At 37.6% G+C, this 25,576-nt stretch overlaps 3 protein-coding genes across 3 annotated transcripts; 2 read left to right on the top strand and 1 right to left on the bottom strand.

Moving 5' to 3' along the window:
* Positions 1-821: 821 nt before the first annotated feature.
* On the top strand, positions 822-11,264 carry tekt2 (tektin 2 (testicular)). The gene is made up of 11 exons (XM_007243228.4): positions 822-911; positions 3,259-3,335; positions 3,542-3,720; positions 3,815-3,940; positions 4,938-5,143; positions 5,907-6,050; positions 7,119-7,233; positions 8,197-8,304; positions 8,441-8,584; positions 10,146-10,225; positions 10,525-11,264. The coding sequence occupies exons 3-11, from the start codon at positions 3,565-3,567 to the stop codon at positions 10,721-10,723; spliced, it is 1,278 nt and encodes a 425-aa protein (XP_007243290.3). The 5' UTR covers positions 822-911; positions 3,259-3,335; positions 3,542-3,564; the 3' UTR covers positions 10,724-11,264.
* A 5,214-nt stretch (positions 11,265-16,478) lies between these two features.
* On the top strand, positions 16,479-17,951 carry si:dkey-211g8.9 (free fatty acid receptor 3). Its single transcript, XM_022666131.2, has one exon. It carries the CDS (start codon positions 16,709-16,711, stop codon positions 17,738-17,740), a length of 1,032 nt encoding a protein of 343 aa, XP_022521852.1. The 5' UTR covers positions 16,479-16,708; the 3' UTR covers positions 17,741-17,951.
* A 6,311-nt stretch (positions 17,952-24,262) lies between these two features.
* Positions 24,263-25,576, bottom strand: LOC103042323 (free fatty acid receptor 3-like). Its single transcript, XM_049476067.1, has one exon. It carries the CDS (start codon positions 25,468-25,470, stop codon positions 24,529-24,531), a length of 942 nt encoding a protein of 313 aa, XP_049332024.1. The 5' UTR covers positions 25,471-25,576; the 3' UTR covers positions 24,263-24,528.

The raw sequence follows: 25,576 nt of genomic DNA, 5'->3' as shown, positions 1-25,576 counted from the left end.
ATTGGTCCATTCAACAATAAATTTTGGCACAGTGTAAGGGACAGCTTGTTTGTTCAAATTATGTAGTGAACTGAAAATCGACAAAAATGGAGATAAGTGCTTTTCATAGGACAGAGACCTATAGTACTAAACACAGAACACGAAAAAGGGGATTTTAGAGGAAGGATACCTTTATTTAAATAAACTAATAGGTCACTAACATCACTGCCCACATAGTTCTGTGTTTTTTATTTGGGAATTACAAAAATGGTGATAGTAAAGGAGACAGGAGTGTAAATGGCATCAGTTTTATAAAACCATTACACTGAAGACAATTTTCTACCTAAGTTTTCTCGTCATTGTGACCATATGGCAGAGGTTGTTCATAATTTGAACTATTGGCAACAGTGCCCCCATGATTTCCAGTGGTACTGCTCTCCTTTTGGTAAAGGCTCATCTAAATAGTTAGATACATTTAAGAAAATGTTTAAAGATATAAAAAATGTGAACATGGACTTTAAGTATGTTTTTATTTTCAGAGAACACAGTTCCACTGCTCCATAGATCAGTGCTGTTCTATTAGCAGTACATTCTTCTGTACAGGGGCTAAACAACCTGTATACATCTGTTTCAGCAATAGGTGCAGCAATTTAAAGTAGCTAGTAGCTGAATACATGGTGTCCTCTAATATTTGGACAGATATATATGATGTTAAATGATTTTGCGTGTCAGTGACGACCTGTAATAGGTATAGCAACTTCTCCTATTTCAGAACCCCCTCAACCCATGCCGTCATCAAATGGCACACTGTTTGAAGTTTGTTGCTATGGCACCCTTTAATTATTGAGAAGCAGTGGCGTCCTCTGGTTACTATAGGAGACCACAGCGCTTTGTTGAGCTCTAAAGAGCATCTGCACATTCCAGAGCTGAGGGTAAGTCCTCCGATCTCGAGATGTTTAGACAGCACTGACTAGATTAACAGTAAAACTGAGTGATTAAGGGTCTTTTTTAAAATGGGACTTGTAAAGCGTTCCTCTGAACTATGGATTCTTGCTTGTTTGTTTATATTTTTAAATCACTATAACTTTCTGTTTTTTTCTAACTAAAAACTGTAACATTTTCTAAATGAAAAAAATAAGAAACAAAAAACAGTTAAACAGGATTTGGAGTTATAACTGACTAAAGTCACTATTTTATTCATTCATTCTGACCAAAAAATCAGCTATTAATTCAGCAACTATTTTAGCTTTTACCATAGTAGTTATAGTAGCTCACAAGTTTTTTTTAAGCACCATATATATATAAAGTGGTGCTTGAAATTTTGTGAACCCTTTAGAATGTTATAAATAATAATGTATAAATAATGTATAAATAATGTATATTTCTGCATAAATATGCCCTAAGACATCATCATATATGACCACATATAACATTTATGTCTCATTTGTTTGACTAGATTCTCTTAATCTACTTTTTTTATATTTATTCAGACATTTATTCTGTATGGTTCACAAACTGTCAAGCACCAGTCTATAATACAAATAATTTAAGCACTTTTTCTGTATATTTTTATTTGGACAATATTTTACATATTCACACATTCATTAAATATTATGCGTCACTTTTATGCTGTCTGGACAGAGGAAAACTTTGTTAATTTTATTAAGTGTTAATCTGAACTATGGATTTTTAGAGTTAATGTAAAACAGAGTTTGCTTGTGTTTGATGCATTTGATTGTGAGAGCTTTCATTTTCATTAAGTAGTTGGATCTAGCTACAGACCTACTTGTAATGTAGACCTACTTGGCATATTTCAAAAAGTACATGACTTAAAAGAGCATCAGCATCTCAGACTATAACAAATGTTTCATATTCCGCTAACATCATGGTAAACTGGCTTTAGCTCTGCTGAGCCTGTCTGTTAGCATCATGGCTGACCTTCTCCAACACTGCTGAGCCTGGCTGTTTGAATCATGGCTAACACGGCTAACCATTTTCGGTTTATTATAGAATTCATTATGAGAGTTTAATACTTTAAAAGCGGTACTTTATTGTGTCGTGTTATAATACTCTCACCACAAGTATACATACAATAACCCTTTTGTTTGGATTAAATAATATTCTATAAAAGATGCAATACAATCATTCATTTTAAAGAGCACTCAGACCTTGAAATTGGAATAAATATAACAAATATTTGTTCTTTGTGAAATACTATAGGTCTTTCGGAGTATATGGATGCTGCACATGAAACTGTTCCTCAACCCCCACTGTCTGCAGTAGCTAGTAAAAAAAAGGTTCAGAAAAAAATAGGCGATCAAAATAGCATTGTGTCTGTGTCAACTCGTGAATTTAAGGTCTTGCCCACCTTGGCTCGCGACCACCCATAGGCACAATTGAAGCCAGTGCTCTGCCCAGTAATTCAGAGCTAAGAAACAAATGGTTAGAATTTGTCTATGGAAAACCACCAGTGAAGTACAATTGAGTTCTGTTTAAACTAGTTAAAAGTAAAAATCCACTCCAGGGTTTTGTTCCAACTGCCTGGGTGGCTCTGCTTTGGCTCAGCCAACATAATCCCAGTGAGGATTTTTACTTTCTGGACCTGGAATACCCACCTTTGTGTGTGAGTAACTATATTTACATAGGATCTCCGGTGAATTTTGCCTTTTACAGAGACTCTAAGACTAGGTCAGTGGCTGAACTGCACTTAGCAGGGCATTACACATGTTGTCAAGTAACATATGACATTGCAAAGACTGTTATTAGGTTGTTTTTTTTTTTTTTTTACGTTTCTAACTGTTGTCCGTCTCGCACGTGCCTCCTGGTGTCGCAGTGCTATTAGCCAATCAGAGGCGATATGTTGTATGCCTGTACTAATATCCATGAGCTGAAATCATATCGCTCCCACCCAGCACATTCCAACCTACACCGCGACCCCCCCGCCCCCCCCCCCCCCCAAAGCAGCATTATACCGGACTAAAGCAGCATTATACCGGACTAAAGCAGCATTATATCGGACTAAAGCAGCATTATACCGGATTAGAGACCAACTAGACCTTTTTTAAATTAATAAAAAAAAAACAATGGAATGATACCTCTAAGTAAACACAATAGAAAAACTATTGTGGTCATGAGCCTATATTGTATGATAAGTTAGTAGTGTAATTATTGTGACAGGCCTAGCCACAAACGAACGTTACGATCAGTCATGATTCATTTGCACAATATGATACATTTATTCATCTATCTATGTCTTTTTATCTGCTTCTTCCTGGTCAGGGTCGTGTTGATCCAGAGCCTACCCAGAATTCTAAGGCGCAAAGCTGCAATACCCCTTAAACAGTGTGCCAGTCCAGGTAAGCACACACAAACACACACACACACACACACACACACACACACACACACTGAGTCCATTCTACAGTGTGCTTTCGCTTTAACACAATTTAATATAATAATAGTATAATACAATACAAAACAGCCCATACAGCCTCTGTCAGTGTTGCTATAAATCTGATGGAGAGTGACACATTCATCAAGTATATTTCCCCATTATTTTCAGTTTGTCCCAGCTGTCCTTTAGTCATGGCCACCATGAGCATGAAGCCCGGTCTTCGCTGCAGAGTGCCTGACTGGGAGAACAGCAACAAACTGATATCAGACACTGCAGAGCACCGGCGACACGTATCACACGAGATACGACAAGAGGGCAGAGCTCTGCGGAACGAGACGGCCAACAAGGTAATCTACAAAAAACTGTTTTTAAAGACAATAAGACTATGATTAAACATTTTTTGACTTCAACAGGTTTATGAGCTCCTTCTCTGTCTAACAGACAAGCTGGGATGAGTATGACAGCAGTCGTCGTCTGAACGACAGGATCAGTGACGTCACACGATGGAAGAAGAGCTTGGAGGCCTGTGTGCAAGATGTGAATGCAGAGATAGATGCTCTCACACAAGTTAGTACACTGTAAAAAAAACTGTGTAAAAAAAGATGTATTGGCAGTTTTATTTTCTGGAACATTTCTGTTTACAATTAGTCTACATAAAAAAATCCAGATACATTAACTAATAAATACTGTGTAAAAACAGAAGATTTTGTAAAAAAGAAAAATGCAAAAAATGTTCAGTTAATTTTCAATCAGGCCCATTTTTTTAAATATAGAACTTATTAGTTAGTATATGGAAAAATATACATCTCTAAAAACAGAACATCACACAATGATGAAATTCTGTTTAAAATTAAACATGTATTATGTCATTTTATATACATTTTTAAATTTAAGACTATCCTTCAGTAAAACTACAGATCAAGCCAGAGAGCAATTAGTACTATTTCCTACACCTTCAAAAGACTGTTGGTAACTGGAAACCTGGAAAAACAGAAAACTGGTACAGGAAGAATCAGGTCTGGCTGACCCACATGGCAACACCTTTAGCTCAGCCTAACATTGAAATAAGTCTCAGTTTTAGCAGTGAAGAGAATAATTAGAGGTCTGACAGGTGAAGTGCTGTAATAAAGTCATTGCTAAGACGAGAAAATAAAAAAGTAGCACTGCAGCTACTGGAGAACAAAAAAAATATGAGTGTTCTAAAACGTATGACTCGCAGTGTAAATAAATGAAAAACAATGTTTTTTGTTTTTTTTTTTAAATAAAGACGACATGCCAGCTTATTCACATTTAATGGACCTTTCTCTACAAGTTAACATAATAGACAATACTGGGCTCAGCCAAAATTATTAAGAAATTCATAACATACTTACTGGGCAAACTTATAGATGTGAGTGTAGAATAGATGTAATATTCTGTATTGAAAATATCATAACAAAGCCTGACGAAAAGCATGACTTTTCCTTTTGCACAACATCTTTATGTACAAAAGTTAAATTTAAAAACAATGAACCAGGTATTGCCTAATAACTCAAATGTTTTGATGATAACTGTCTGTTGTCAGGCAAAGGAAGAAACAGAGCGTGCCCTGGCAGCCACGGTGCTGCCTCTGGAGGTGACGGCCGAGTGCCAGACCCTGAGAGAGGGCCGCCGGGGCAGCGAGCTGGTTAGTGACCCAGTTGAGGCCGAGCTGAAGAAGGAAGTGGACGTGATTGATGGGGCACAGCGGGTCCTGCAGCAGCTTATTGACCAATCATTTGAACAGCTGTGGTGAGAAAGCAAGAGAGAACAAATATTATGAGGGCGAGTAAGAGAGAACATGTTTATTAAACAAAATGTAAAAAGTTGGATATTTAATGACCTTAAAAACACACTTATTTCCAGGAGGTATGACTATAGTTATATATGCATCGGATTTGGAGGCAGAATGCAAGTGCAAGTTGATTTTATTAGTAGCCATACTAATACAATTATTATAAGCAACAAAGAAACAAAAAACAAAGGACTAGCTTGAAAAATAAGGACTAACATAAAAAAAGTCAAAACAACCAACAAACAGAATAAACATAACAAACCAGTAAAACATGGGTTATAGATACAGAAACAGAGACAAGGAACACCTGGGAAAAATAACAAGGGGGCAGGGTTACAAATGAGACAGGTGTGAATACTAATGACAAGACAGGGCTTGGGCAGGACAAGACAGAAACAAAATCGAGCCATACGCTACAGATGGCTTAGAAAATGGCTAGAAAAACAAGCAGACTAAGGAAGGCAAGCAACAACACAAGAAAGGAACAGAAACAAAAAAAAGAAACACAACAAACATGGGCTAAAGTTTAGCAACAGTATACTTTCACTGTCATCAAAACCTTGTAACATAATATTTTAAAAGTTTTTTTGCATAAAAATGAACATTCCATGAGGAACAGGCCAATAGAAACCAATAGAAAGGCCAAAATTAATGTAATGATAATATTGCTTCAACCTCCTCATTGGTAGAGCTGGATCTAACATTGACATCTATGTTCAGTTTACTACAGGAAGCTCACCACCAACTCACCCTTGACCTCCAGCACAAAACAGAAGCTTTGGACGTGGACATGTCCTGCCTCTCGCTCACGGTCACATCCCCCGAAATCTCCCTGAAGCCCAATCCCATCAGAGTTCCTCCAGGGTAAGCTAACATGCTAACCTACTAGCTCTTCTTCATACTGAAGACTGAATAACTGGATTACAGAACATAATGTATGAACACTACAAGGCTTACTAATTTAGCATGCATTCCTAAAATGTTTTCTCAGAACTAATGACTTTGTCATCCTTAAATAGGCATTATGTTTTTTTTCAGTGGTCAAATTCGCCTCCCCTTTTTACTAGTTCAAAACTGTGAAGTGTGCAGAACATACGTGGGCATTTTCAGGCCTCTGGGCCATATCCAGCTCTTTGCCTTTTCTATACTCAGCCACATATATCCAACCCAAAACACTGCTAGAAACTGTAAATGAGGTTTTTAGACTACAAACTAAATATACATAGTACTTTGAATTAAGTACATTTAATGCTGAGCCACATTGAGTTGAATTTCTTCAGCCGTCCCTCCAAAAGTGATGTATTGCCCAACCCTGGTGTAAAATATATTAAAATACTACACTATAATGCCAAAAGCATCCACTATCCGTTAGATGATGTAAGGCTTGGATGGAGCTCCTGGCCATGTTTATGAGCTGAAGACACATGAAGTTTGGAGACCTGTGCCACTTCAAATTTGTTATAATATCACTGACAGTTGACTGTGGAATATTTACTAGCAACTTTATATTTAACAACTGTGCTCTGACTGTGAGACTGACGCTGTCTACTGCTCTCAGGGATTATGTCACACGCAGCACCGTGCGCAGTGCCCTAGTGCCTGTAAATTTAATGGTCCAATGAAGGTAATCTAAAAACCAGGACATTTCCTCACTTTAAAAAAAAAACCCGGGACGCCCGGGACAGGACGTGAAATATGGACATGTCCCGGGAAATACGGACGTTTGGTCAACCAAGTGTATTTTAACATAGATATCAGTACATGCGTTTTTACTGCCTAACAAAACAAAATCTGGATTCTCAGTGTTTACACTGATTCCAGTCACTTTCCAATATAACCACACAGTTTAACACACAGGAACTTATGAGCCTGATGTCCATTATTTCTCCTCAATACTCCATTTCCCAACTGCATCTAAAATTGTGGTTGCAGATCCACCACCCCTCAGCAGTGGGAGCAGTTCAGCCACCACAATGTCATCCGAGCCAAGGAAGAGATGCAGACTTCTCTACAGCTGAGGGAGAATATCAGTATCACCAGAGCACAGGTACAATAGCTGATGTGTGCATGATGATAATAGCATTTATTCTGTTTGAATTATGCTTATCTCTCTCTTAGACATGTATTAAATAAAAGCTATATAGGCATACAATGGCATAGTTATAAATCAACTGAGACTGTTTTGTCTTGTATTACAACTAATCTAATACAGTAATCAGGCTTTAAAAACATATAATGCAATATACTGCAAAAATGCACATGCAGTACCAGTCAAACGTCTGGACACACCTTAAATTCAGAAAATCTTCTGCATTCTAGATTAAAACTAAAGTTATCCAAACTATGAAAAAAAAAATATGGAATTTTTTGATAACCAAAAAAGTGTTAAACAAACCAAAATACGTTGTATATTTTAGATTGTTCAAAATAGCCCCTCTTGACATTTTCTTAGTCAGCTTTATGAGGTATAGACTTGGAATGGCTTTTAGTTAACAGCTGTGCTGAACTTGTCAAGAGTTATTAACTTGAATTGCTTGCCCTCTTAATGTGTTTTAGCATCAGTTGTGTTGTGAAGAGGTAGAGAACTTAGAAATTTCAAGAACTTAGAAAGTATCCTCAAGTGCAGTTGCAAAGACCAAAGACCATCAAAAACGTTATGATGAAACTCGCTCTCATCAGGACTGCTCCAAAGAAGGAAGACCAAGAGTTACCCCTGTTGCACAGGATACGTTTATCAGAGTTACCAACCTCAGAAAACGCAATTTAAGTTCTAAGTTACTACATGATTCCTTATGTGTTCTTTCATAATCTGGATGACTTCATTATTGATTTACATTGATTTGCATTGTCCAACAGTTTGACTGGTAATGGTTCATTAAGTCATTAAATTTTTATTGACGATTTATTAAATAAAACATGACATCTAAAAGAGTATTATTATACTAACTAGCGAGTTCTAGGAAGAGAGACACATGGTATTATATTGAACCCTTCATCTCCTGTCCCTCAGGTGCAGAATGAGCTGGAGGCTCAACGCATAGCCACAGAATTTGCCCTTCGTAAGCGCACTCACCATATGGAACAGGCCCTTCAGGAGGTTCAGTGGCAGCTGAAAACTGTAATCACTCTTCCTCACCCTCTTTAACCTCATCTTCTTGATCTAAATGTATACAGACTGTAAGCACTGAAATGGCAGATTTCATTCATCTCCTCATTTAAGTTTATTGGACTTTGTTCTTCTGTCTGTTTGTCAGACGCAGGACGAGATTACTGAGATGGAGAGAGACATCCGTGGACTGGAGAGGGACATGCAGGCTAAGATGGCTCCTCTGAAGTTGGTACACACTCGTCTGGAGAACCGGACCAAGCGGCCTGGCGTGGATCTGTGCCGAGACGAGGTAATCCTCCAGACTTCAGCCTGTTCTGACTAAACACTTAAAAGGGCACAACATTTTCTGTTTTTTTTTTCTGTTCTTCCTTTAAAGGTGCTACATATAATATTTTACACATTAAAATAGCAGCAAACTGTTGATTTCTATGCAACGATATAGTGGAGTAAATTTCTTCTGAGCTAGAATGTGGGATCTTTGGTTCTTCCCACGTTTTGTTTTTCTCTCTCCAAGACACTAATAGTGTTGTTTACAACATTAAAAATTGCTTCATTGTGCTTATTTGTTTTTAGCACCCACTTTCTCTGTACTTTACAATACCATGCTTCAAAGCCATAAACATGAAAGAGAGTATAGAGGTGTGACTGAAAACCTTTTGTTTTGGATTAAAATACTGATGCTACGTTCACATTATCAGGATGAAGTGACTCAAATCTGATTTTTTGCTCAATGTGGCTCAGATCTGATTTTTTCATGGCTGTGTGAATGTGCCATTTGAGTCACTTTCATATGTGGTCCTAAATCGGTTATGACATGAATGTGAACGGTCAAAATGGGAATTCGTGTGTCTTTTTGCTTTTACGCATGCGCTACATACTTCTCTCTCGTACCCACACATCTCTTGATTCAGCTGTGCAGCTATAGCTGCAAAAACAGCAAAAGCAAACCGCCTGTCCTTTTTTCTTCTCCTCGACCAGCTGTTTGCTCTGTACTGGAGCAAAAAATGCTCCACATATGAGCTGCTAATACATCCATTTCCCTTTATAAAGCTACGAGTCGTCTCTCAAATATAAGTTTTTTTTTTGTGGGTGAAGAAGGCAATGTTTATACACGTATCAATTTCAGGGACACATTACTTCACATTACACACAGATACAGGTCACCTACATTTGTGAATGTGAACCATCAAGATAACCAAATTCGATCTGAGTAAAAAAATCAGATTTGAGCAATGTGGCTTGTAATGTGAACATTGTTTTGTATCAAACATACAGTGTAGAGAAATTGCTTCTTATGTTAGCGGGAAATATGTTAGCTGTAATTAAGGAACAAGACATAATGAGAAATACGACCGGGCAAAACGAATAAAAGTATATGTGTAATACAAGCAGACCACACTCCTTCTTCTGCAAAGTCTCCTCCTGACTTATCTGATTTATTTATTTATTTATTTATTATAATTATATTTTAGTTCCTTGTCACAACTGACTCCTTTTTTATTTGAATGTACCTGTTGATTTGCCCTGTGACTGTTCTGAAGTGTATGAAGGAAGTATGAAAAAAAAATACAAACTAGTCCTTATTTAAAACCATCACATTTGCATACATCTACATTTTCAGCTTACAACATGTAAGACTTGTCTTTTACAATTAAGATGAGTGTTTTATGTTGAATCAGACAATCAGAACAGAGAGTTTATATAAACTCTGCATAAACCACACAAGCAATGTAAGTGCGCTTGTGAGGAAAATGATCAAATTATGTCTTCAAACTTAAATAGGAATGTATGAATCTGATTTTCAGGTATCATTTGATGTTATTTCATATATTCATATGCTTTCGAAACAGGTGCAGTTTGGGCTGGTTGAGGAGGCCAAACAGCTGGATTCTACCATTCAGACACTTAAGCAGAAACTTGCTCAGGCTCTGTAAGTGTATTCTATCTGAATTTTCTACCATTTTGTTTCAGGACATAATAACCTCCAAAAAATTGCATGAAGCTGTCAGTTTTCACACAAAATTCAAACTGTAACAGTTAATAGATATACACATGCTTATAATCACCTCCTATACAGCTGTTAAGCCCCATTCATTGGCATGAAGGAAGAATATAGCACAGCCTCAGCATCAGAACAGATATTATAAGCATTTTGGGGTATTTTGAAGGCATAGTAGAAAAACATTTCTTTTAATTCTTTGTGTCTTTTCTCGTTCTCTCAAATTCCAGGGATTCCTTGCAGTCTCTGCAGCATCATGAAGCTCAGATGCTGGAGGATCTCTCTCGTAAACAGGAGGCCCTGGCCCTGGAGCAGCGCACCGCGCAGACTCGCACCCGTCTGTCTCTCACTGGCCAAAGTGCTACTATGTCCATGGCGGCGGATCCCCTAACCAGCACTGGAGGCAGGCTCAAACTGCAGCAGGCCTGAGCTAATCATTCACACTCTTTAACAGCTTAACCTTTCATTGGCTCATCAAATGTTCACACATAAATACATTTTCTAGCCATATAATGTATATCTATATATCATGGGTGTTAAGCCTGCCCATACTTGGTTGTTATGACTGCGGACTTTTATTCTAAACAACCAGCAGTTAACCTGATTCCAAAGGTTTAGGAGTAAATACAAACAGCAGTTTTTTTAAATTATGATTTCATTTAATATTAGAATTCTGGCCCTTTGTGCAAAAAAGTAATTCTCCCTATAAAATAAACTGTGATTAACTAAATTTTTTTTAGAAAGATGAGTTCAATTTTACTACTAACCACAACCAGTCCTGATTACTGCTAGACCTGTAGAATCAAGAAATCACCTAAATAGATCCTGTCTGACAACATGAAGCAGCTAAAAGATCTCAAAAAAGCAACACATTCTGATCTGAACTTGATATGAGAAAATAAATTAATTGGCATCAATTAGACTACAAAAGGGCATGGACAACTTATCCAGGAGGTAACTATAGAACTCAAGTGTAGGTCTCACTTGCCTCAGTTTAGGTCAGTGTTAATGATTTAATAATAAAAAGAGAATGGGTGAAAATGGTATCCATGGGAGAAAAAAACAAAGGCCCATTTTACATTTGCCAAAAAACATCTTGATGATCCCCAGGACTTTAGGAAAACATGCTGTGGGCTAACAAAGTGGATTTTTTTTTTGGGAAGGTGTGTGTCCTGTTACATCAAAACCATCAAAATTAAAACAGTTCAATATGGTTGAATTAAAAAAAAGTTTCAAAAAGAGTGTTTATGGACAAATACTTTTTCACATAGGGTCTGGTTGGTTTGTATAGATTTTTCTTTTAGTAAATAAAATCATCATTTAAAAACTGCTTTTTATATTTATTCAGGTTATTACTGACTGATACTAAGTGTGGTAATCTAAAACAATTCAAGTATAATAAAAGGAAAATCTGTATGGGGAGGAATTTTTTTTCTTGGCACTCCATATGTATATGTATATATCTGCCTGGGCAAACAAAAGCATCACGTTATTTAACGCTAACTGATGCAGTGAGTAGCTTCTCATTTGTTAAACAACCATGTGGAAAGACACATCCTGTGGTGTCTTTCTGTGGTAACACATCCATGTTAATCTGTTTCAGAAGAGTTAATTATTATCAGAGAAAATGTCTAAGGACATTGCTGAAATGATTAAAATCAGGTTAAGAACTGTCCAACGCGTTAATAAAAAGAAGAAACACTGTGGGGAAACATCTTTGAGAAAGGAATGTGCTCAGAGAAAATGCTTGAATGTTTGTGAAAAACAACACTGGAACTCATGGATATGTTTAAAAGAGAAAGTAAGAGCTTTTCCACATGCAAAATGTGAAGGGAACTCAAGGGATTGTGACTTAACAGCTGTGTAGCCTTAAGAAAACTTATTAGTGAGGCTATCCAGCAAAAACGGCTTAAATTTTCTAAGGACAATAAAAATTGAACTTTGGAGCCATGGAAAAAGATTCTGTGGTCTGATGAGTCCAGTCCGGTCAAACGAAATATTAGAGTGTGTGACCTTTTTTGACCAGGCAGTGTATATATACAGTCTATGTTTCTAGCTGTTTTCTTTGTGTCATTTAAGTTTATATGCCCAATCAAAGTCTATGTTCAAACTAGTCTTGCCATTATAAACATAAAAAATCATACAAAATGCAGTGTACAGATGCAGTGTGCAGTGGACACCTGCCCATACAGGTCCTACATGAGCATGTTATCTGGGAGTAATAAATGCAACTGGAGTTTGAGTTGAATGTAATAGATTACAGTCATGGGAAAAAAAAACTGCACTTTGCTGCTGTTCTAAATGTTTGTGTTCACATATTTATTTCTTTAGTTTGCACTGGAACACCACAAAGAAACTGAGAAAAATGTCAAATCTCATATCGTGACTCCTTTATGCCCCAGCACCCAAAGAAGCAAGAATAATTGGATGACTGTGGATGAAGTCCTTACACAATTATACAGCTCTGGAAAAAGAGACCACTTAAAAACCATCAAACCAAACTGAACTGCTTGAATTTTTCACCAGGAGTGGCATAAAGTTATCCGAAAGCAGTGTGTAAGACTGGTGGAGGAGAAAAAAACAGGATTAATAAAGGGTTATTGCACCAAATATTGATTTCTGAACTTGTTTTCTTTGCACTGTTTGAGGTCTGAAAGCTCTGCATTTTGTTATTTCAGCCATTTCTCATTTTCTGCAAATAAATGCTGTAAATGACAATATTTTTATTCAAAATTTGGGGGAAATTACCGTAATTTATAAAATAAAACAACAAAGTTAATTTTACTAAAACATATATCTATCTGAAGTCCATCACCAGAACACTGTAGTTAACAACCCTGGATGTGGACGGAAGAGAAAAATTGATGGAAGATTATAACTATTTTTCAAATGGTGTCAAAAAATTAGAACTGCATAAGGAAGCCACAATTCTAGTGCAAGAATGTGTGGTGAGAATGATGACTGTGGGAAAATGTCAAAAGTACCTTTATAATAATTATCCTGCTGTAGAAACCACTCTCTTTTTGTATGACAGTGTGATTATTTTAAAGAGTTTGTTGGTTTTTATTTGAAAAACAATTTGAGCAAACATTATACAGCAATCTACCTTAAAACATTAAATTATTTGATTAACTGATTACGCAAACAATTATTTTTATCTGTAACCTCATGCCTTTACCAGGCATAGAGACAAACAGTTTGACCAGGGGTGCCCAACATGTGAATGTCACTTTTCTGAATGTACTGTTTTTGGGTTATCTCCGAAACCAACATAATTACATACTTTTATACCTTTTTTAAGCTTAAAAGCCATTAGCAATATAGCCCCACATTTACTATGAAGTCATTAGGAGTGTTTCAGTCCTGATTTTTGCACTATAAGGCAGTAAGTCCAGCCAGTCAGAATAGAGTTTATATGTACAAAGTCACAGTAAATGTTTAATACTGAGGAGTAAAACTAATTTAGAGTTTATATGAAACTGAACATTATAAATGGACCTCAGGTGGGAAATATTAATCATTGGAATTTATTAATATTTGTGTGTGGCATATACAGTATTTAGACTCATTTATTAAATGGAGTGATTTAAAAATGTGGAATAGACCTGGTAAAACACGCACACTGACATACACACACACATATACACACACACAAAGAAGGCACACAAGACAAGACATACACATGATTAAGAAAACCTTACTCCCTCACACACGCTCACAGCTGGAAGGACTGATCGATCCTGCGTTTGCGCTGCAGCTGCTTCACTTGTGACCTTAATGTCTCTAAATGAGTCTGTTTGTCACACTATCTCTGAGAGAAAGAAAAGAGGAAGAGGATATTACACAGTAAATTTAATGCTTTGCAAATATTATCGAGTTCTTCCCAACCCACCGGAGAGCATGCACTTGGTATGTATTTATATTATCGATTTTATTTAAACAAACAATTCTTCTACAAGTACAGATGCTGACTGTTTCAGTTCTGTATTTTACACAGTTTAGATTGTGTGAGAGTTTTTTAAAGGTGCTGTGTGTGTGTGTGTTACTGTAATGCTGTAATGTACGCAGGACTAGAATCTGGGCACTTGAAAAAGCTTGGTGGTTAATTGTGACTCTGGACTGTTCTAAGAATTTATCTTATATCTTGGGTTGATCTGAAAAAGCATAATAATTTATAGTTAGTCTTTTATTTCTGGATGGTTTGAAATTATGTAACTGTGTTTGAAGTTGATTTATGAAATCTTAATATCTACCCAGTTTAGTTCTGGAAGATTTGTGGCAGCTTAAAATTAATTGTCTCATTTTGAAACAAAGAAAAACAAAATAGCTCAAGAGCTTAAAAGTTTTTAAATTCACTTCATGTTCATTTGTGAGAGCTTAGATGTTTTTAAATTTAGCTCATGTTCACTTGTGAGAGATGAAATGTTTCTAATGTAGCCAAATGTAATGCATGTTCATTTGTGAGAGCTTAGATGTTTTTAAATTTAGTTAATATTAATTTGTGAGAGCTTAAATGTTTCTTAATTTAGTTCATGTTCATTTGTGAGAGCTGAAATGTTTCTAAATTTAGTTCATGTTAATTTGTGAGAACTGAAATGTTTCTAAATTTAGTTCATGTTAGATCAATTTGTGTTAACTATAAATCTAGCATTTTTTTTATGAACAGATTTTTTGATGAAAGCACTATGTGCTTTGATTTATTTAAAACAATGTCACTGTAATGTACATAGGCTGCAGTATGTGCTTTATATGTGATTTCTAATAGCATTCTGCTTTATCTGCGTGTGATCTGGGGCAGTTGTGTTGCTATAGTGCCGGCTAATTATCTGGGCATATGAAGGGAATCAAAATCGCCTCTCTGTGCTTATCTATTTATCTGTTTTAAGGTCATGCATCCTGTGGGCAGGATCTATTCACACACATACAAGTCATTCTTATTCATGTTGCTTGTAATACACACTTGATGGATGCACATTGATCCATGAGGTATTCTGAGGACTTAATAAAAATGACATCTAAGAAAACGTGGACATTATATTTTTGCTCCATTTCATTAAATAGTACTAATTGTTACCTTCACTGTCTGTACTCATAGGCAGAAATATATATACAGCTCTGGAAACAAATGAGACCACTTAAAAATTATGAGTTTATTTTATTTTACCAAATTGAAAACCTTTTGAAATTAAGCCATCAAACCAAGCTGCTTGAGTATTTACACCAGGAGTGGCACAAAGTTATCCGAAAGCACTGTGTAAGACTGGTGGAGGAGAACAATCCAAGATGCATGAAAACTGTGATTAAAAACCAGGGTTATTGCACCAAATATTGATTTGTTTATTCATATTTTATATAGAAAACAGTAATAAAAAACATGCTGAAAGGTCACAACTGTTTGTCAGTGTTCCATTTACCCATTTGTAAGTTATGTCCTTAACTGATAATTAGAAAATGAAAAATGAAACCCCTGTTCTATTCAAGTTTAAAACTGCCCCTAAAAACTGAACCATTACTGAACCACTGCTGCCTTTATAATGTATGCCGCTTGTTTGCACATAAACAATATCAGATCTGGCCACAAACCTGTACAAACATCAGTGATGAGTATAGATTTTCCTTGTGTGTATAATAAACACACACACACACACACACACACAGACATAAACAGGTTATAACGTACCTGCCAATGTGCTTTTCTCCCCCTCCTATAAAAACATAAATTTAATCCCCATTGTGCAACAACCACCATCATCCCATCACCTGCTTTTTGACACTACCCCACCTCCCTGGCATTGCCATCAACCAGCCTGGTTTTATGGTTTTATGATTTAACCCTTCATTTTATTTCAAGGGAGCAAGCTAGAGCTGGATCAGCATGGCTTCCTGAAAAGCTCAATTATTCTGAATCATTTCACTAAAGGGGGCTGATGTGGCCTTGCTGTTGTCCTGCATGCTGAAAGCAATTAAGACAGCACCAGGCTGAACAAATGCCATCCTGATCCATTACTGCTGCCTGAGTGGTCACTCATACCGCTTCCACGTCAAAAAAAAAAAAAAAGAAAGAAAAAAATCAAGCCAAGCCCCTCAAGGTACTAGCCAGTCACCTTTACACTCTGATATACACACCCATCTCTCCACTGGTCAGATGTTTTCACCTCCTGTACTGTACTGTCAACACTAGAGTCTCTGTCAGACTGAATGATTGGATTTTGTTTCTTTTTGTTTTGGTTTCACAGAGCTCTAATCACCTTGGATTGTACTGGAAAAGCATCTGTTGATTGAGGAGGAATGGAATGAAGTACTTCAGTTTTCTGCACTGGAACATGTAAAAGAAGTGCTTCCACATATGGGGATCAAGTGGAGGATTAGGAACAGGAGCCGCATCCAAACTCATGACTTCCAGCACTAATAAGAATGGATCTTTCTGTTTTTGACTGGATATCTTTGACTGTGTACTCTATTACCTTCTTGCTGGGACTTCCTGCCAACATCCTGGTCTTTTTTATCTACGTCCGCAAGGCTCGCAAACGTGGTGCTACACCAAACGTGGTCTATGCCATCAATTTGTGCTTTTCAAACCTGGCTCTGGTAGCCTGGATGCCTGTGAAGGCCGCAGAGACAGTGCTCCAGATCTGGATGCTGCCGGAGTTGTTTTGCCCCATCTACAACTTCTTTCTTTTCGCCTCGCTCTACGGCAGTGGCCTCCTGCTCACGGCTGTGGCAGTCGGACGCTACCTGAGCATTGCCTTCCCCATCAGCTACAAGCTCTACCGCAGGGCCCGCACTTCCTGCCTGGTAAGCGTCCTCTTGTGGGCTATAGTGTGCTTGCATCTGAGCCTGGCCTTGGTGGCCGAGAAAGGGGCCAACTTCGTGCAACCACTCCAGCGCAACACATCTACATGCTACGAGAACTTCACAGAGGAGCAGCTGGAAGTACTGATACCACTGCGTCTGGAAATGGCCTTGGTCTTGTTTCTGGTTCCGCTGCTGATTTCAGCCTTTTGCACTCTGCGCTGCCTGGCACTGGTGAGGCGATCTTGTCTACCACCTGGAAGCAAGCGACGGGTGCTGGCCATGGAACTCTCAGCACTCTTCGTCTTTGTGGTGTGTTACGCACCGTACAACGTGTCGCATGTGGTGGGCTTTGTGCTGAACGAAAACGTCCTGTGGAGGCGTGAAGCCATAATCAGCAGTTCCTGCAACGTCTTTCTGGAGCCCGTGGTCATGCTGATGCTGTCGCCATCTATGCCCAAGGCCTTTTCAGGGAAACTATGCAAAAAGCAAATGGCACAACATCACCGCAAAGCCACTGTCTCCATAAAGGACCCCCTGGCTGCTATGCGAGGCGTCACATCAATGATTGAAAAGCAAATGGGCTCCCAAGCCAACAAAGCTGACAAAAGTAAAGCAGCTTCATCTGCAAAAAGTGACTTAAAACCTGTGTAAGACATTCTTCTGGAAGAACAAGTGATTTTCAGGTGTAAACAGGTTAAGATAGAATCCTAGCTACCTGCAAGAGCTTGTGTTCCTGCGCAATGCACAGTAAGAGATGCTAGGCTAAGAGCCCAAAACCTGCCTAGATGTGTTAAATAAATATATGTAGCTTAAGTTTCTGATGCTTAAAGCACAAGCTTCCATTTTGCAAGATAAATTCGAAAATCGAAAATTCGACTTGGGCTGTGACTGCAACTGAGACTGAGATAGCTGACTTGATGTCTTGCTGTCTACCTTGTCGCACTTTGAAGAAGGCAGTGTCGTGATAACGGATGTCCACAGCTCAACGCTCAACGTCCATTAAGATGTGACAACCTTCTTGTCGTCCTACCTCAGAATTCTTCCTGAGTAGGCAAAATCTTTTGCAGTTCACGCACAGCTTTGATACGGCAACAAGACACTGCATTGTCAAGTGCTAGCACTGGAAATGTTGAGAAATGCTTGGAGAAGAAAAAAATCAACCACTGAACACAATTTATGAAGAGTTCTGTAAAGTACCAAAAAATCTTCATATTTAAAGAGTTATACAATGGGTACTTGAAAGAAACATGTAACCAGGCAAATAAGCATTTATTTAAACACCTTTAGAGGCACAATGGGATGTATAAAACCTCCTTGTTCTTTTCTAATTTTACACATTGCATTTATGTTGAAAGAGTGTTGAATATTTTTAAACTTTTGAAGGACAGTTAAAAACATAAAAGTTTATCTGCAAAGCTGAGTCGGCTTAAATGTTGGAGGAGCCTGTCCAAAACTGTTTATCAGATGTTCCATGGGGAATTTTACTGTATGGTAGTAGTTTGTACTGTACATAACATGCAAAAAAGAATAATAAAACTAAAGATATATGCATTTTATATGACTAAAGTGTGGGTTTTGCCTAGTACGACTTAGAGACTTTTCCAGAGTAACCACAGTGCATACAGTGTATACACATAATTAATGTAATATGGAGAGTTATTATTTTATGGGGATATAACAAACTTGTATGCAACCAAACTGAAAACAGCCTATTAATACAGATTGTTTTTAACAATTCCTTTTACATCTGTGCATCAACCAGACAAATACATGGTTTTAAATGTACCTCAAAAACATATATAAAAACAAATAACAAGACAACAAAATCTTAGAGAAAACTGAGTACAAAAGGGGACTAAAAGAAATCCATCCATCTGTTTTTTGTGAATCAGTTGGAAGAGTTTGGTTTTAGGAATCATATTTGGAAGTTTGGAAGCTCCTTTATTGTGATGTCACAATAAAGAAACCTGAATAGAACCACCTTGGCACTGACCTTCACCCATCAACCCCTACCAGGGCCCCACCCACTAGATCAGTTGAGGAAACACAATTTTGGTCTGCTGGTTGAGAACTTTAGACAGTACACAGCAAAATTAGCCAGCAGACTTTGTCTGACGAAGGGATCTGTGGCAAGTCAGCAGATGAATGAGATGCAAGTCCTTTCAAATAATGAGTTTTGTGTTATTATTTCAGTTAGGCATGAACTAGCTTGTTCGTGTTTTGCCATTTAGCACAAGCTAATATTAACACATGGTAAACACTCAGCATATACATGCCATGGCTAGCAACAGCTTATTTGCAGTGACAGAGCCCTTAAACGGCTCTTTTGGAAAGGATCTTAGAGAAACCACTTAAGAAATGACATGACCCTACATCTAAAAAAAAGTCAGTCTGAAATGGTTTTAGAAAATGTCTTGATGGGCTGGAAATGGTTAAACCATTAAATGGGAAACAGTTCATTTACGTAATAAAAATAAAAATAAAAAACATTTGAGCAGTTCTTATTGACTGCAAGTGTACAATGCAAAAATTCACCATGAACAAAAAGGTGGGCAGGGACAGTTTGTCTCCTTTTTTGTTTATTTGTTTATGTATTTTTGGAAAGCCAGTGAGAGAAAGAGAGAGGGAGAGCTTGAACAGAGTGAGAAAACTGATTCTTGAAAGCTTGTCTGTTAGTTGGTCAGTTTTGTTGTAAAACAAAATTAATATTATATATAAAATCTAAATCAGCTGTCTCACCATTGTCTATTTAAACATTTAAACCTGTGTTTTTAGTGCCTTTTAGTGAGGATGTGGGGTTTAGGGTGTGGGTGAGATTAAACATCCTGGGTGAATCTGTGAGAGATACTAGCTGAAGTGATGGAGGGTGGCTGAGGATGACTCATAAAAAAACACACTTTATCACAAGGCAGAACTGACAGGAAAGGGAAACGAATGCCAGGTTTTCCATTAAACCACAGTTAATGTGCCACACATGTAACCAGGTTATTCCACTCCAAATCATTTAGGTACAGACTGTTTACATCATAGGCTTTTATTTAAAAATATATATATAAATAATGCAAAATTCCAGCACTATTTAATACTACGGGTTGGAATCACTGAGCATCTCATGATGCAATATTATTACAATATGTTGCTCACGAAAATTATGGGATCACAATGCTGTGATTTTGAAATACTATAACACATAAAAATTATCTTTGATACTTCACAGCAGCTGTGTTACTAAAGAGCATCATTTATAGCAAAATAAGCAAATACCAGATTTACCCTATTCATTTGCAGGTTAACTCTATTCAGATCTACCCTATTTGTTTGACTAGCACCATCATGTGGAGTAATGAAGCAGTAACTTTAGTAAGTCAAACCCTTTAAAAAGACCATGAAAGTCACTTCAGGGGGGTTTTAAACGGCTTATTTAGTCTATTTTAGTATTCAGATGAACAGCAAGACTGAGTCACAAAATTACTTTCCGGATGACAGGGTTTCTAGATGCAGCCATCAGTATTCAACCCAGGAAGTCTTTTAAGGATTTTAGAGTGACATTACTGTGGAAATGCTGACAGAGCACACAAGCATAATTCATTATTCATTAATTCATGTATTTATTGCATTTTGTGATACACTGTGTAGAAAGTAGGGGTGTGACGAGACACTAATATCACGAGACGAGACGAGACACGATATTGGGTGCACATGAACGAGACGAGACGAGATTTAAAAATAAAATTTTAAAGAAAAGGTCAAAAATGACAAATGGCTTGAAAACTAGAGTTTTGTTTGACAAAATCATATAACGCACACTTAACAGTCTGGTTTCTCTCACACATTGATTTTATTAGAAATAGAAATAAGAATAAGTACAAACCACAACCAGTCATATTAAGCCTAGTGTTTGTTTTTTTTCTCCTAAATCTCTTGCAATTTAACTATGCATAACCATAACCAGTCATATTAAGACTATGGTTTGTGTTTTTTTCTCTTAAATCACTTGTAATTTAACTATGCATAACCATAACCATATTAAGACTATGCTTGAAATGCAAACAGAGACAGAACGTTTTTTCAATACAGTACAGAGCTAAGGAATTAGTACAACTGCCTATGAAACAGTCAGGTGTAGGATTTAGTTACAGTATTTACAGATGGTTTGTGTCTTGTTGGTCACTCTGTTACCGTATTGTTTCCACTGGAGCCAAAATGCGGCCAGACAAACAACTTAAAAAGAGGGTATGCAGCTTATGCGACGCATAGGGGCGCTACACTAAAGGGGGTGCCAAATGAAAGACCCAAATAGTTTTTTTCTCAGGAGAAACAGCCAATCAGCTTGCTGGTTTTGCGGAGCGCGGTGGGCTAGTAATGACAGAACGCGCTGATACTACGTTTGCATACACCACAAACAGTACTGCTGTGTTGCCAGATCCCACTTAAAAAGTCCACACTAAACTATTTTTTTTCCCGCGAGAGAGGTTAAAGCTTGACGAGAAATATCCCTCGTCACACCCCTAGTAGAAAGCATACAAATTTATAACATCCCAAAATGTACATGACAGTAGATGTCAGGTTAAGGAGCAGGGAGGACGCAGAGGCAGATACAGATGCGAGTGAGTATTTATTTAAAAAAACAAAGAGAAAACAATGAAGCAAAATAAACAAACAAATCAAAGTACTAAAAAAACAAGGAAACACTGAATACATGAAGACACGGAAACAAAAGAACCACAGGACCTGATTGACGCTAAAGGCCTCGGCATACTTCATGCGGAGACGACGTTCGCGTGGCTCTAGCGAACAATGTGACGTAATTGCGGAGAAAACGAACAGGCGCGGACGTCGCACAGGGGCTTCGTTCGCCGTGTCGTGCACATGGAAGCTGGGCGAACTCCACGGCCGAAGACACAACGCGACAAAGGCTGTGATTGGTCGTTAAAAAAGAGGCGTGCCAAGAAAACAAACATGGACGATTTTGAAGAAAGGCTGGCTGAGCAGGTACAGCGGTACCCTCACCCAGAGGTGGTCTTTGCATAGAGGCATTACTAGGCAACTGCCTTGGGCCCCTCCCACTGCAGCCCCCTGTAGGGCCCCCTGACTAGCTGCAAACTTCATATAGGCCTAAAGCTGGTAATTGGGGCCCTTTGGACAGTAATTCAGAAATGGTGATTCTTGTATGTTTAAAATGGAAACAAAGACAACACAATAAATTACAAAGAAATACAGTTCAGTCCACACCCCCTCTCTTTCGTGTTAAAATGGAATATTCTAAAAATATAAACTAAACTAAAAACAGATGCTCTTCCAAAACTGATAAGCTTTTTTTCATCAATAAATTACAAAAAATATTTAAAATGAATAAAAAGTAATTAATATAAAATAAAAGCTCATTTAAAACACAATCAAAAGCTATCTAATAGTGCGCAGAATAATATCAGTTTCAGTTAGTTTCAGTTTCAAATAATTGAAACAGCTCCCCAAAACCTCAAACTATCCTTTATATTTGACAATATTTGATTACTTTACAGGTCCTCACTCATCTTAATTTTAGTTGTTATATTATTTTTAGTCTCGCACTGAATTTAGCTCCGTGCTGCGGGAGGGAGGGAGGGAGGGGGAGAGAGAGATCGCAGCGCAGCGCAGTGGCGCAATTTTGCCTGATTTCTCTTGATTAAATTTCAATAAACATGTGATTTTAATACCTTTTAATACCACATATTTTCATTATATTCATTATATTCACTTGATAGGACCTTATTTATTAAAACGTTTTTTTTTTATTGCAATGCCTCGCGCTTTCCTTATGACTGACGCGCATTCCCTATGACTGACGCTAAACTGTTTGATCCAGTTGTTATATTATATTATATTAATACCATTTTAACGTTTTTCGTTTCTATGTTTTGAAATTCGTTAGATTATATTTTTTGTCAACATTTCGGGTTTATTTTCGTTTGTTATTTTTCTAATAATAATAGAAATTACATAATTTATTTTAAAAGTAACGTGCCCAACATTGGCTGACAATGAGCAAGTTTCCCCATGCACAACCAGCGTGAATGACATGAAATGTTTAAAATTAATACAGACATGTAGAAAAACGAAGACGAAGCCAAGCTGTAACCTAGATATAAATAATAATATTCTAATAATAATAGAATAATAGCAGAAGGGTATTTTAATTTTCATCCCTGACTCTAATTCATTTAAGTTATATACCTGATTTGATCTATTTCGAACAATCCCTGCTAAAATTTTAGGTGAAGGAGACTTGCTGGAAAAACCAAAAAGTGGGCGTGGCATCGCGATGGTTACCATCCATCACGATGTTGGGTCATAAATGACCATGGACGATGATATCGGCACAAGCCTATTTCTCGCATATTAATGTTGATGGGCCGCCTAGCTAAATTCGCCTTGAGCCCCCAAATTGCTAAGTCCGCCACTGCCCTCACACGTTTTATAGTATTTCACACGTTGCCATACCGGAGCTTGTTTAGACAGAGCGCGATGGTTTTCCGGTAGTCATGAAACTAAGCGTTACTAACGTAACAGCACCACCTGCAGTTGTGGAGCATGCGAGACAGGCAAAGCGAAGCCGCAGAAAGTATGCCAGCTCGAAAGCTCGCGAAAGCGCGCTTGACTTCGTGCAATGCTCACGAAATTCGTTTCGCTGGAAGTATGCCGAGGCCTTAAGACGTACAAGAACCGACCACGAGAACAGAATTACACAGACTAAACTTACACACGGACAAGGACAGGAAACAGGAAACACCTGGGGCTAGGGGGCGGAGCTACAAATGAACAAAGGTGACAACAGTAAAGGTAAAGACGTGCACCAACACTGGGGCGGAGCTACAAATGAACACAGAGCATGGGGAACAGGTAAACAAACAGAAACACAAGCACAGACGGGAAACACAGAAACAGGGTAAGGACGTAACTGTACAACATATATAATCACTTCTTATGAGCAAATTAAAATAGAAATAATAAAGTAAAATAAATAACACACAACTGATTGACAGATGTTTAAATTAGCAAGCGAACATGTATATTGTTTTTAAAATGAAAAAAAAAAACAATTTAATTTAAGTTTACTGCATAATTTATACACACAAACTGTCAGAATTTCTTAATAAATAGACCAATAGACATTGTACAAAAAAATACCTGAAATAAACTCTTTTTACATTGACTTCCATTCAAATTTAAGAAGGTTTGATCTCTCTCCTGTAAAGTTGCTGTTTTGGAAATACTTGATTTTCATTAGATAGCAACTATATGAAATCTGGAAATTGTGAATTGCAATGTGAGGACATAAAAACAGAAGTGTATTTATTGTCATTTGCATTTTTAAGACCTTTGAGGGATATATTTAACATAAATTACAGCCTTTTTAAGGATCCCAAAATAATTGTTGAGAAAACTGAATTAGAATTTTGTTATTGTGTGCTGTGGTTAGAAGACACTGATGTACAGGTTTTTCCACACAACCTTTTTAGACCTCTTTTAAAAATCTTCCTCACTTCCCAGGAGGTACAATAAAATATAACTGGGTCCAGACTAGCATTTAATGTACTCAGCATGACTGCTTTCATGCGCCATGGAGGGTTTTCTCTTTTGATGTAACCCACCACATGGGAGGCGTTGTATGGCGCAAAGCAAACACAAAACACCAATAGCGTCCCTAAGGCCAGTCCAATGGCCCTCAGCTTACGACGGCGTCCAATATGGGGCAGCTTGGACAAGATGCGTATGAAGTTTATGTAGCAGAACCAGCAGACCACGAACGGGATGCAGAAAAATACCAGTACAATATGTAGACGTACAGGAAGTAGGACTTTGAGCTGCTCTTTAGTGAAGTTAGCGTAGCATTGTTGGCCTTCCATCACTGGGGTAAGCTTCTCTGAGATATTGTCATTTTCACTGAAGTTGTTGTATCCAGCCCAGTAGGCAACAGATGCATTTGAAACCGCCAACACCCAAAAAGAGACACTAACTGCCAGACAGTATATGATTCTTCTTCGTGCTTTGTAAAGAACTGGAAATGCTACACACACAAAACGCTCTGCACTGATTGCAGTCAAAAACAAAATGCTGGAATAGATAGGGAGAAAGAACAAGAATATATTTAGTTGGCACAGGATGTAGGGCATGTTCCATATCATTCTGTCAGCAGCCTCCTTCATTTTTATTGGCAGGAAGGATAGGAAGATGAGATCCGATACGGTAAGATTTAGCAAGAAGATGTCTATTGGAATAGGTTTACGGAAGATTTTGCGTACAAAGATGAAGAATGCCACTGCATTAGCTGGAAAACCAATGAGAAATGTAACAATGTATGTAGACAGAAACATAATATGTTCAATTTGTCTATCTTCCATTGTGCTCTTCTGTTTTGGATGGTGATCAAGCAGATCAGGAATGAGACACTGCAGGCTGCAAATGAAAAATGCCAATACATGAGTGAAAATAAATCTTTCTGATGTA

The sequence above is a fragment of the Astyanax mexicanus genome, chromosome 3 (assembly GCF_023375975.1).
Source record: "Astyanax mexicanus isolate ESR-SI-001 chromosome 3, AstMex3_surface, whole genome shotgun sequence".
In the NCBI taxonomy this organism is placed as follows: Eukaryota; Metazoa; Chordata; class Actinopteri; order Characiformes; family Acestrorhamphidae; genus Astyanax; species Astyanax mexicanus.
The sequence above is the reverse complement of the archived record's forward strand: the minus strand, read 5'-3'. Positions and strand labels throughout refer to the sequence as shown.

Excerpts from the sequence above, each read along its gene's own strand:
- LOC103042323 (XM_049476067.1), bottom strand. The coding sequence starts at position 25,470 with ATGGAAGATAGACAAATTGAACATATTATGTTTCTGTCTACATACATT.
- tekt2 (XM_007243228.4), top strand. The coding sequence starts at position 3,565 with ATGGCCACCATGAGCATGAAGCCCGGTCTTCGCTGCAGAGTGCCTGAC. Across the intron at positions 5,144-5,906 it reads CAATCATTTGAACAGCTGTG|TTTACTACAGGAAGCTCACC; the intron begins GTGAGAAAGCAA and ends ATCTATGTTCAG. Across the intron at positions 8,585-10,145 it reads TGGATCTGTGCCGAGACGAG|GTGCAGTTTGGGCTGGTTGA; the intron begins GTAATCCTCCAG and ends CTTTCGAAACAG.
- si:dkey-211g8.9 (XM_022666131.2), top strand. The coding sequence starts at position 16,709 with ATGGATCTTTCTGTTTTTGACTGGATATCTTTGACTGTGTACTCTATT.